The 13,346-nt window shown below is 35.1% G+C and overlaps 1 protein-coding gene across 1 annotated transcript in view; it reads right to left on the reverse strand.

Moving 5' to 3' along the window:
• Window positions 1-13,346, reverse strand: part of ADGRV1 (adhesion G protein-coupled receptor V1) — a 524,493-nt gene that overhangs the window by 159,208 nt on the left and 351,939 nt on the right. The window contains exons 83-84 of the mRNA XM_004263660.2: window positions 12,727-12,843; window positions 2,522-2,700 (exon numbers count right to left, since the gene is read on the reverse strand). Of these exons, the coding sequence (XP_004263708.1) occupies window positions 2,522-2,700; window positions 12,727-12,843 (296 nt within the window). The remainder of the gene's footprint in view (window positions 1-2,521; window positions 2,701-12,726; window positions 12,844-13,346) is intronic.

Below are 13,346 nucleotides of genomic sequence, written 5' to 3' on the forward strand. Positions count from 1 at the left end.
GAAATGAAATTTAAAATAAAAGCACAATAGAGTATATCAAGAAGTCAAAAGCTGAATTTGGGAAAAAACAGTAATATTCATAAACACCCCAGCAAGACTGATGAGGAGAGGAAAATATAATGAAAGAAGACACTAATTGTCAATATCAAGAACGAAAAAAGATTCATTACTACAGATCTCTTACAAACACTAAAAAATTTGAATAGTTAGATGGAATGGAAACATTCCTAGAAAAAAAGACAATTTATCAAATTGACACAGAAAGAACTGCATATGGAAAATATGAATAGTTCTATATGTTTACAAGAAAATGAATCGGTAATTAAAAGTCTTCCCACAAAGAAAACCTGAGGCCTAGTTGGCTTCATGTGTGACTTCTTCCAAAATAATAAAGAAGAAATATCACTAAACTTGCAAACTTTTTCAGCTAATAGGAAAAGAGCAATCACTTCCTGGTTTTACGAAATTATCATAATTTTGGTTCCAAAAGTTGACAAAAACATTGTAAATATAACAACTTGAGCATATTAATACATTAGAGATCTACTTAGAGAAAATTCCTCACTAAAAAGAAAGTTTTATTACTGAAAACAACCACTGCACAACAGATGTCCAGTTATTTTACAACCACAAATCCTACCATCTCCAGAGAAAAGGCATGTTTTTGAATGATGATATAAGTATACAATATTTTACAAAAATAACACAGTAATTTATTCTTACATTGAGATTAAAGTAATATCAAAAATACGGAATTTCTTAAAAACTGGAATAAATTCACATGAATATTCTATGTGAATGAAGAAGAAAAGTAACCTATACTACTTAGAAAGGTTAGTCACTTTCGGTTGAATAAGGCTATAATTTTAAGATTGGGTAAAGGTTAATGTATTTTACATTGCACTTATTATAGTTGAGCTGGTAATAAAGAACTTTCTGCAAAAGCCTCAGAAAGCAAATATTTTAAGAGTCAGTTGATTTGGACATTCTTGTATAACAGTTTATTTCTCTCTTAAAAATCCTTTTAGAAGCATCAAGAGAGAGTTTCTTCTAGCTAACATCACTTTCATCGGGTGATACACACCCATTTATCCAGACTGGGTGTGTATACATGTGATTCTAAAACTGCTGCCAAATAACCCCGATCTTGCCAGGGAGCTCATGAAAGAGATGGCTACTGGCCACCAGGACTTGTCTCATGGTTACTTTGTACTTGACAAAGAAAGATGCAGAACTTTCTGAAATTAATCCTGGCAGCCCAAGGTTTAAATTAATGCCAGGAGTAGTAATATGTCATACTATAACTGTGAAAAGACACAACCATTCCCTTCTAGAAGATCAGGCTTTTAGAATTTTATATCAACAAAATAGAATACTATACTTCAATACTATTGTTGTAATGCTATAAATTAATCAGTATGAGGGAATCTTATTGAATTGCAATAAAAAGACTAAATTATTATATATGGTATCTCAATGGGTGTGTGTGTATTACATAGCTCATCTCCTTTGGTTTAATGTGGTATGGGATATTAGTCTGCAATTGCCCACGTGTGAAGTGTATCTGCATACATCAATAACAAGTGTTGATTAAGTATATAATGGATGATCATAATTGATCAGAGGCAATAATAATATGAAAATGACTTCTGCTTATATAGTACTTTTACTTTAAAAGATTCTTTACATCTATTAACTAATTTTTATCTTCACAATAACCTGTGAGATAATTAGGTAATACTGTCTTCATAAGATTGTGACTAGGCTATTCTTTCTTATTTAGAAATGTTACTTTTTCCTCTAAATTCTCATTACACCAAGGGAGTTGATTAAGCTTTATTACCCAAAGTTGTTTTGTTTTTTTAATGTGGAGTCAATAAAAGGGGCTGAGTGGTCCTCAAAGTTGTAAGATGCCAGATTCAGGATTAAGGCGTGCATATATATGTGTGTATAAAGATTTGTTAGATTTCAAGACTACAGTGTACTTTAATAAGAATCTATCAGAAGGACCCAGTTGACCTTGCCTCCTTCCCATGTACTTTTGCAGACACTCTCCATTCACTCTGATAGTCTTTTGGTATTTAGGGATTTTATGAATGATGGTGCCTGCCGTGCTCCCCATCCACCTGCCCCAAATATCAGACTCCTTAGATAACATGCCACACTCAAAATTTGTCACTGATTCTATTCTTCACCAAAATTTTCATAGTTCTCTGATTTCACTAGGTATTTCTGTTTGCCCCAATCTAACAAACTAAATTATGGTAAAGTATAAATTGCTGTGAACTGTTTGATACACCAATTCACCTGAGAAAACTGCACCTATCAAAGGCACTGGAGAGGCAATAGTTTCTTATTTATAGAGATAATTAGAGATTTAGAAGGTGTGGCAGGAAGGCAAAGGTCTTCATGGTGCTCCTTCAGTCAGACCCCTTAGTCAACTGCTCCCACCTTCTACCAGTAAAGCTGCCTGGATACAGAAAGGCTGAGGAGGCAGTGTGTTCTGCCTGGATGTACTTACATGTCACCGTGGATGAGTCCATAGATCTGCGACATGCTCTGATGATAGACTCCTCTCAAAATAACTATGAGGAGAATCACCACAAAAGCTGGAAGTCCCCAACTCAGAAGAAAAAACAGCAGATACCGCCTTTCTGTGTGTTCATCATTCATCACCAGCACGTACCAGAAATTCACAGACTACGGAAAGAAGCAGAACATAAGATGAACAGGCTCTGGTCTAGTGGCACAGGAAACACACTCACCTGGCTTAGGCATAAAGAGTGACAACAGATCAACAAAGGGCCAGGCTCTACTCAATAACTATAGTTTTGATTTGATTTTTTAAGTCAGTTCACACATTCATTTTTTTCATATACCCGAGAAATTCAGGGTATCTCAAAAGTCCGAAAACATTAGTAAATACTTAGTTTATTTACTGTACTTTATATTTTGCTTAATTTGTTCTGATTATGACGATTTGACTCAGTCATAATCGTCTGTGATTGTTCTGTCAATGTCTTTGAAGAAACACACAGATACTCAAACTTACTTTCTATATGAACAGCTTCATGATGATAATGAAGTAAATAGCCCTATGTCCCAGACTTTTAAACAATGTTTACTTATTGAGGGTTTATCACGTGGTAGAGTCAGACACTTGTTCCAGGGAATGGGGATATAGTTGTGACAACAGCCCCAGTCTCAGTCCCAAGTGGGAGACAGACAAGTAAACAGAAAATGTTTGCACAGAGAAAAATGTACTGTGATGGGGTAGGCTTTGCGGCCATTCTCCTTTCTCAATTTACACTCTCTCTTTTTCATTCATTCGCTTGATAAATGCTTATTGAGTGCTTACTGCATTTCAAAGGCCCGTCTAGGCACTGGGGCTATAACAGTAACAGAGGTGGTAGGGGTATTTACCTTCTTGAATCTTACTTTCCAAACAAATGGGAAGAAATCATTAAGGAAAACATTTAAATTTATATCATACTTTATACGTTATTTCTTATCTTCTTAAGATAAAAATATAAAAGGGGGCTTCCCTGGTGGCGCAGTGGTTGAGAGTCCGCCTGCCGATGCAGGGGACACGGGTTCGTGCCCCGGTCCGGGAAGATCCCACATGCCGCGGAGCGGCTGGGCCCGTGAGCCATGGCCGCTGAGCCTGCGCGTCCGGAGCCTGTGCTCCGCAACGGGAGAGGCCACAACAGTGAGAGGCCCGCGTAACGCAAAAAAAAAAAAAAAAAAAAAAAAAAAAAAATATATATATATATATATATATATATATATATATATATATATATATAAAAGGGACAAGTGTATATAAAGAGTGAGGGGGATGAAGGGATATATTAGATAAATAGAAGAAGGAATCCGAGGCCTGGAAATGTTACTGTTGGCCCCAAATCACACCTAGCGTGTATATAAGCCAAATCTAGAACTTATATATTCTGCCTTCTAGTGTTCTTTTCCCATGAGATCACTTATGTTTAATTATCTTTTATTACACAAACAACATTGAAAGGCATATCATATATATTTCACACATGATGCTTATCCACTAGATAAACCCCCTTCTCAATTTCATATTGTGAAGTGTGAGTACAGATTAATCATATATGTATATTTTTATACATTAGTGACAACAATCCCAGAGCAAGTGACAACAATCTCAGTTTCTTCATGTGTACAACAAAGCTATTACAAAGATTACATAAGACACTACATATAAAGTGCTAAGCACATAGTCAGCACTAAAAAATGTGACCACCTCACTTAAATCTCCTATTAGGATGTCGGACAGTGTGAAAAACAAAAGATAAATAGAGACCAAAAGTAAGCAGTGATACAATGGAAACTCTTCTATGTGAAAAACAACATGCCTAATGTTCCTAGGAAGGCTTTCAGATAGTTTACTGAGGCTTCCAGGTAAGATTCTATCTGAACCAAAGTAGCCTTGAAGGATTAGTATTGATTGGCCTAAACCAGGAAAGGATAAAAATGTTTGGTTACTTGAAGATTTTTGTCTCTGAATTTTATTTCCTGTCAGCACTCCATATCTTTATGTACATCTGCATCTATCTGAAATTATGGAGGATGTTTTGAGTTGCTGCTTATGTAAATTTGTTCTAACTTCTTTTTAAAAATTATTAGGTCCAAGAGGCTTTTTTCCTCCTTTCTATTATTAGTGTAGGGACATGACTCAAATAGGTGGGACTGTATCAAGTGTCTGATGCTGGAGTGGTCAATACTGCCTGTTAAGAGAATGAAAATTCATGCAAAGTAAGGATGATTAACCCATTTCCAAAATAAAAGTACGGATTATTTATTTTAAATCGATGTTGTATGTATCCTTATAACATGGTAACTCAGTGGTGCAGTCGGTGGAAGAATCAGGAAGGAGCGCACAGATTGGTAAATGACTTGTAAGTTGATTGATTCATCATGATAAAGATTGGGGCATTTCCAAAATGTCCACTTTTACACTTTTTAGAATCACTGAACGTTTCAGCAACTGTCTGACCTTTACCACAGCCTCAGATAAGACTGAGACAAATGTAACTGCTTGTTAGATGTACACACACAATGCTTCTGCTCTAAAGAGCTCAAGGTACAGGGTCACTGATTCTTGAATACTCAGTTAAGCAAATCAAGCTCCAAATGTCATAAGCTTTTGTTAATTAAAAAAAAAAATCTCTTTCCTTCTCAAAAGAATCCAATCATTGAGGTATACTCTAGGGACAGTATTTACCACTATATGACTTTTTTTTTTTTTTTTTTGCTAAAGAATGGAAACACTATGTAATGAAACAACATCTAATTATTCTGGAAATACCACATGGCCTAAACCTAAGACTTGTGTTGACTAACTCACTTCAAGTTTTACTTGAAATTTAAAATATTTTAATATAGTATGTATGGTAGGTATATTTTGGGATGTATGCCTAGGCCATCAGCGCTCTTCTCTGAACCCTGTCTCCCTCCTTACCTTCCCCCACCCCCTGCCAACATATGCAGGGTGGGCTCATGACCCTGTTCCTCTGCCCACAGCTGTGGATCTGGCGACAAAGCCTGACCCAGGCTGAACCAATCATCTCTCATTGAGTTCCCTGAAATTTTGTGATAGTTAAGCTGGTCAACTGAGAAAAGAAAACATATGAACTTTAGTGGTAGGAGTAGCCAAAGGCACAGTGAAGAGAGAAAGTGTGTTTGTAGAGAAGAAGAAGGGACAAAGCCTTCCATTCCTGCTCACAGCTCCTTGAGGTCCAACTGTACTTACAGAACTTGGGTTTAATGAGTTAGCCTATATGCTTATTATTCCTTTTATGATTTGAAAGTTTGCTTGGATTAACTTAGTTTTTCTTCATTGTTCTAAAAACACTGAGGCATATATTGCTCCTCTGAAGCACTTGGGTTAAAAGCTCCAGTACTGCCATTCTCCACAATAAGGTGGGAGTGGAACATTTGAGATACATTCCTTTCCCTGTAATCGTGGTTCCTCCTTTGTAATCGAAGGTTAGAGTATCAAGAGACCATTATCTTTGCATAATATTTTTATGTTGCCAGATATATAGCATATGTGCCTCAGTATCTGTGTTTATCCAACGTTAGAACTAAAAGAATTATGAAAATTCAGTATAAGTTAAAGGTGTCACTCTCACCAACATGCTTCATACTGACTGAGCACAGCTTACCACACTTACATATTTATTGCTAAAGACTAAATGTGAATCGAAATTTCAGTACCTAGGTCTCCAGTTACATTTCTATCTCTAGGCTTTAAACACTTCGTTAGAACCATCTTATGGACCATCTCAAGACATCTTATTTAGAGATAAGGAAGCTGAGGCAGCGAGAGAAAAACATAGCTTTTTCATATTTGGGTTAGTTATAGAACAAAGCATCTTGTGAAGACTAAGGTTAAGATTTATTTCCATAGAAAGTCACACAAATGCTGACAATATTATTGTTTCCATGAGAGCTTATTTTTTTGTCCTCATTTTCCCGCACTCATTGTATGTGCCAGTGGAGATGTATTTTCCTGGTTCAAGTATGGAGATAACCCATTCTCTCTCCCTCTCCACTTTTTGCCAGCACTAAATGAGAACTTATAAAGGGCTTAATCAGAATAGAAATGGCTGAAACATATCTGTGAGCTATGGTAGATTAATTTTTGTATACCTTGTAGTACCTAGTAAAATGCTCTGCATACAATCTTTATTGAGAAGTATCAAATAAACGAAGATGTACACAATTTCAATATTTAACAGTTTTCATTGAATTTAATAACAATTTCATAATTTGGTTTAGTTAGAGTTTATTCATTTATATACTACCTTCTCAGAAAGAATTGTAGAATTGATTTGATTGAACTCCTAATGAAGGGGGTCAATGTTAAACTGGTGGAAACTTACAAATGTTAAACACAACAGTTTAAGAGAAGAATGGAATCAGTATTTACTAATTGGTTAATAAATGTAGACCCCACATTAAGCTATATCTCATTTAATAAAGACAACTGCTCTCCTAAGTTTTATTATTATTATTATTAATACAGGAGGAAACTGAGGACAGGAGAAGCGTATTTCTCAGAATTGGGAATTGAGGCTGTTAGAATTTAAACTGATTCTGATTAAGATGCAAACCAACCAAATGAATTACCCAGATACAATTTAGTTCAAATATAGATAGGAATAAACTAAAAGATGGTGTGTCTATAAGCATATTTACTTACATTCGTATACGGACATGTCTATTTATTTTCAGAGTAACATTTTCAGTGATTACCGCTATCTTCCAAGCGTCTGCACAGGAAAATTAAAGCTATACTGCGTTAACTGTTTGATGGTAATAAGTCATAAATGCTTTCCTATGCTCCATAAACACAGATTCATTAGTTTGCTCATATAATATATGCTAATATAATACATATTATATTTATAAAATATAAAGGAGAAATGCCTTTTCTTTTTTTAAGTTAAAATAGGCTGCTTGAATCCCATACATTTTCATGATATGTGGAATAAGATTGGAATCTAGCCTGTTGTTTAATATTTGGTTATTAATTGTATCACCAGAAACCATGCACTGATATATAGCATCAAGTTCAGTCAGAGATCACGGATGCTATTAATTCTGTCATTACCATACGTTCTTAGTCATTCATTTCAGAGGAGAGTCTAAGAAATGTTACCATGTGTCCTTGTTCCAGTTATCCTCCCTTTTAACAATTTTTACAAGGCTTTGTGAGGATTGGAGAATTCAGTATTTCCTGGATATATCATTTTTATCTTGATAATTACCAGTCTGTTGTCCTTATGAATGCTCAAGTACAACTGTGAAATGATTTCTAACTTTATTCTACCATTTAAGAAATATGTTCTTCAAGTAAGCTTTAGTTTCAAAATAAAACGTTATAGTTTTGAGTAAGCTGTGTCCCTCGGCATGAAATGAACAGACTGCAAGGACAATCCAGGCTTGGATACTGATCATAACTGAAGCAGATTATTATATAATTTAACTTGGTGACAGGAAACAATCATAAAACTGGGCCAAATGAATATACAGGCAAAATTAAGTTTCTATTTACCTATATTATATACTAATATCTCAAATAATTTACTTGTGATTTATTTCCTGCATGAATTCACACATGGTCTGGCAATCCATCTGGCAGCATGTTTCATGTAGACGTTAAGAGCAAAGACATTAGTTCTAGGGATTTATTCTATGGATATTCTGTAAGTAAACAAATATTCAGAGTGTAAGGATGTTCCAAGAAACATTGTTTATAATAGCAAAAATAACTGGAAATAACCAGCATTTCATTAATAGGAATCAGAAAAAAAATTATGGAATAACCATATTATAGAAGAGAAAAAAAAAGTATATCAGTATGGGGTAAACTTATATATATATATTTATATATATATATAGTATATATATATATACACTATATGTAAACATATACACTATATACACACAAACACACACATGTGCTTCTTTATATATTTATAAATATTTATATATTTGTGGAATATATCTGGAGGCATACACAGGAAACCATTAACAGTGTTTAACTTTGGGAGTAGGGTTGAGGGTAGAGCAGAGAGTGGAGAGCATATGAAAGAGGGAGAAATAGATGTACTTTTCATTTAATATTTCTCTATAGTGTTTGATTATGTTTTGTACAATTAGTATATGTTATTTCTAAAATGAAAGCCAATCAAAACAGAAAAAAGAAACAAAAGTTAGAACAATAACTAGGAAAATAGAGCAAAAGTACCATGAGAGCTTAAATTCTCACTGTCAATTTTTCTTAGAGTAGACATAACCCTGCTGTTTCAGTAATTTCCGAGTGATCTTACATGAAGAGCAAACAGAAGGCTAACTCAATTTCCATGGGCAAAAAGGAATTTGTGAGTTGTATACTTCTAAAAAAATATGCAAAATAATTTGTTACTCTATTCCCATCATGCACAGTGTGACTTCCCTGTCAAAGAAAGGGGAAGCCTAAAGAAACACTCAGGAAAGGGGACGTCTAAAGAAACAGTAAAGGCCACCAGCTCTGGTCTGGAGCCTGCTATGAGCCACGCGTGCACTTCAGTAAAGAGGTTAGAGGTTATCAGCTTGCTAAGGCTTTTCAGCTCATGTCTGCCTCACACTGTCAGCCCTCTCGTTCTCCTATATCAAGCTAATTCTCTTTTGCAAAAAAAAAAAAAAAAAAAGTGTAAATTATACTGGAAAAACAGAGTATTTCAACATGTTTCAAAATCTAAGAATTATTAGTCTACATATTTGCTTAGCCGATAATATGGGTAAATTCGTATGGAGTGTGCAGTCTGTACCAGGAATCATTCCAAGCTCTTTCCATGTATTCATTCATTTTGTCTTTTACAATCCTCAAAGAGAGGTATTGTTATTACAAATCTAATCATTCAATAAGAAAATCTAGGCTCAGAGAAGTTATGTAACATGTTTACCAACAAAATTGCTCTTTACCTACTCTAAAATAGAATCCCTTTTTACTACAATGTATTATAAGTATGATGTAAAAGTAAAATAACTTTTCAAGATAAATTCATTTAAATGTATTTATTCTAAGATTGAAAATATAATACAGATCAAAATAAATAATTCTTGCATGCTTAGCTCAGTGATTAAAAGTTAGTGATTAACTTTTCATCATAAGCTATGCACACATACATATATCAATTTCTCTCCTACATTGCTAGAAATACAAAGTAGAATTATTGAAATGTTAATATTCTTTCAATTTTTTCAACTGTTTGACTAACAAGATTGGATTAACAGTAGTCTTATCTTTTAAATAATGTTTTAAAAACGAATTCTCATTAAAAAAAAAAGATTTTAGCAGACAGTATTTTATAAACAGGAAAACACAGGTTAGTAAAGGCGACAACCTCTGACCACAAAGTAACTCATTAGAAGTAACCTACCTAGAATCAGAAGTTATTGAATTTTTCCCTTGTGGTCACACCACAAACCATGAAAGTGTGTGGTGTACCATCTGAAACACATTAAACTTCACTGGTACTTTAAATAGTTTTCCTAAACCATCAGCCATACAGAAATCTAATTAGTTTACTAAATGTGCATCAGCCACAATCATATTTACTCAAAACTGGAAGAAGACATACAGAATACAGCAATCTCTATTAAGCTGGATGAAATTTTATATGCCATCCCCTAAAGCAGGAAATCTGTCTACAACATATTTGAAAGTTGGTCATTTCCCCCATTTTGAACATATTTCAGTGATTGGACATTCTCTACTTTTAGACATAGCTTTTTCAACTTTGAAATTCTTACTGACTATAAAAGTTGATTCAAAATTTGCTTCCCTAATTTTTGACCCATTTGTTCTGGTTCTTCCAAATGAAGCTATATAGTCCATTCTTTCTTTCCTGTAGCAGCCCTCCCAGTATCTGTAGACAGCCATCACATCTCACTAAGTTCTTTCCAGGTTAGTTGTCTCCAGCTGCCTCCAAGTTTCTTATAGGACTGTCTTCCAACTTCTCATTGGCTGGTTAATATTCCTGCTGAAAGTGGTTACAGGGAGCCAGGGTTGTCTGACTATTGTAGATTATAATTTAAACATGGCTCCCCCAGCTGCCTTCATACTGTTATTAATGTAACCCCGGTCTGTGTTGTTTTTGTAGTTACCGTAGTTGCTATGGTTTAAGTAATCTGGTCACACATTTGATTGCTACTGAGTTTGGGTTAAATTAAAATTTCAAGTTGTTTACATTAACCCCCATCAGATTATGCCTCTTGCACTCTCATTTTCAAGCTGTCGCAGTACAGGTTTTCTATATTTGTTCTACCTGTACTCTTAACACAGGCAGCTTGCTGTTTTAGCTTGTTTCAGCTCTGTATCATTGCATACCTGATAAGACAGCTCCCTGTGTTTTCATCCAGATCATTCATCAAGAACTGAATAGGTCAGGGACATGGACAAAGACCTTCAGCAAACCGCTATGGACCTCAGTTCAGGAAGATAAATGACAACATACACAGGGCACACATAAAAAGTTCAACTTAGATAAACTACTAAAGGGAGTCAGAGAATCTTGCAAATGCTATTGTAATTTCAGCAAGTATTTATTTTATGTTGTATGGTTTAGATTTATTTTTTAATTGTTTGGTGGGGGACTGGAGAACACCATAAATTTTCCATAATTAGAGCTGCTCAAAGAGCTATAAGACAATAATTCTATGAGGTAGGAATTATTATCTCCATATGCAGATTTAGAAATAAACCTTGGAGAGAGTCAATAACTTGATTAAGGTTACAAAGATAATAACAGAGCCAGAATTCAAACCCAGATGCAGGCCTCCAATTGTTCCAAGTAGTTCTATTAACTAAACAGTTCAGTTTTCTTCTGCTTCAGAGACAACTATAATATGATACTTGGGAAAAGATCCCTTCCTTGAATCTGTATGGTATTCTCTACTAATAGTATCACCTCACCTTCCTCCAATATTGCCAGATGGTAGACATCCCACATCCTTCTTATTCAACAAGAGAATAGAATATGCAAGAGCCTGAATGCATCTGTTTACATAGTATACTTCACCTGCGTACTCAGAAACACATATGAAACTATTTCTATCACGTGAAAGATGGAACAATACCACCATGCAGAAATCACTTTCGAAGGCAGCATCTTAGTTGAGCTATTGAATTAGTGAAATTAATAGTGCTTAAGTGGATCCAACTCTCACATCACCCTCTTTATCAAGCAAATCAGCATTAGACAATAGAGAGAATTTGGGACTTTAATCAGAAAAGGAGAGTTCAAATCTCTCCCCAGCCCTTACTAGTTCCTCAGGAGAGTATGCTAGAGCTCTTTGGGTTTCACTCTGTACCCTCTCCCAAAGTGATCTCTTCCAAAGCAATGGCTCCATTTTCCAACTCTAAGTCAGTAATTGTCTAATGTATTTCTCTAGCATGGACCTCTGTTCTGGGATTTAGCTCTGCATATTCCACTTCTCCCTGAGTCTCCATTGGAGATCTCACAAGAACTTCACACTCAGCATGTCCTTAAAAATAACCCATCATCTCCCAGTCTCCAGGGATCATTATTTTAGTTCAAGGCACCACTATCTACCCATTCATTCATGCCAGAAACTTGGGTGACATCCTTGGTTCCACCTTCTGCGTTCTTTATAACCAATCTCTACATCCTATAGTTCTAGTTTAAAAAAACAATTCTTAGAAGCTGTTCACTTCCCTTTGTCTCTTCTGCTCCCTTTGGTTCACACCACCACGTTCTTTCCCCTGAATACAGCTAAAGCTACTTAATTGGCTCCCATGTCAACTCTTTGCTGAACTCAATTCACTACAAACAGGGAGTTCCTTCTAAAATCCAAATCTCATCATGTCACTCTCTTGCTTAAAAATAATTCTATGACTTCTCATAGAAAAAAAGTTAAAATTTCTTACTGTGCCTTATAGGGCCTCATCTCCTACTATTCTCTTATTTCCAACTCTACTAGATTTCTTTTCATTTCCTCAAATTCACTACACTTTCTAATGTTGTACAGCTTATAAGGTTTTTCTTGCATTGATCTCCTGGGAATGCAGTGACGGATATATGGAATTACTTCCATTTCAGTATAAAGAATATCAGATATAAAGGCCACTCCATCCAGACACATTGGAAAGCTGAAGGGGGCAGAGGGAGGAAAGGAGGTACCAACCTGGATGAGCATCCAGCTAAACTGGCAAAGATACAGGTAATGTATGACAGCAGCCACGGCTGAACAGCTCTCCTCCGTGAGTTGGGGACTTGCATATGCAGATGCCAGAAATACAATCTGTAAGAAACAAATACTTTTATTTTAAAATCATGTTAAAGTCATTCAAGAATATTAAGAAAATAAAACATTTTCTTATCTGAATCGACGATTCAATGACTCAAAGGGAAAAGAATTTGATTTGTTGCCCAAAATGAGATGACTAAGTCACTCTAAAAATGGCAATACATGGATTTTTATGTTTATAAGAAACAATGAATTATATGAAATTATGCTACACACTGCATCGGACTGTCAAGAGGAAATTCTCAAAGTAAACTCTGTTCTTACAGATGGACAAAAATCATATGAAATACATTTATTTTAGTTAAGTACAAAAGAGAAAATAGAGTGGAAATACCATTCCTTGTGTAAGTCAAAGCTAATAGGAGAGAAAAGAAAGAGAAGAAAAAAAGCTCTGAGGCTACCATCATCTGCATCCTCTGGTCAGGAAGTACACATATAACAAAATAGACTTAAAATAAATGTAAAATTTCAAACCCTATGGTTACCCTAATTCTTGG

Source organism: Orcinus orca, chromosome 3, assembly GCF_937001465.1.
Source record: "Orcinus orca chromosome 3, mOrcOrc1.1, whole genome shotgun sequence".
Taxonomy (NCBI): Eukaryota; Metazoa; Chordata; class Mammalia; order Artiodactyla; family Delphinidae; genus Orcinus; species Orcinus orca.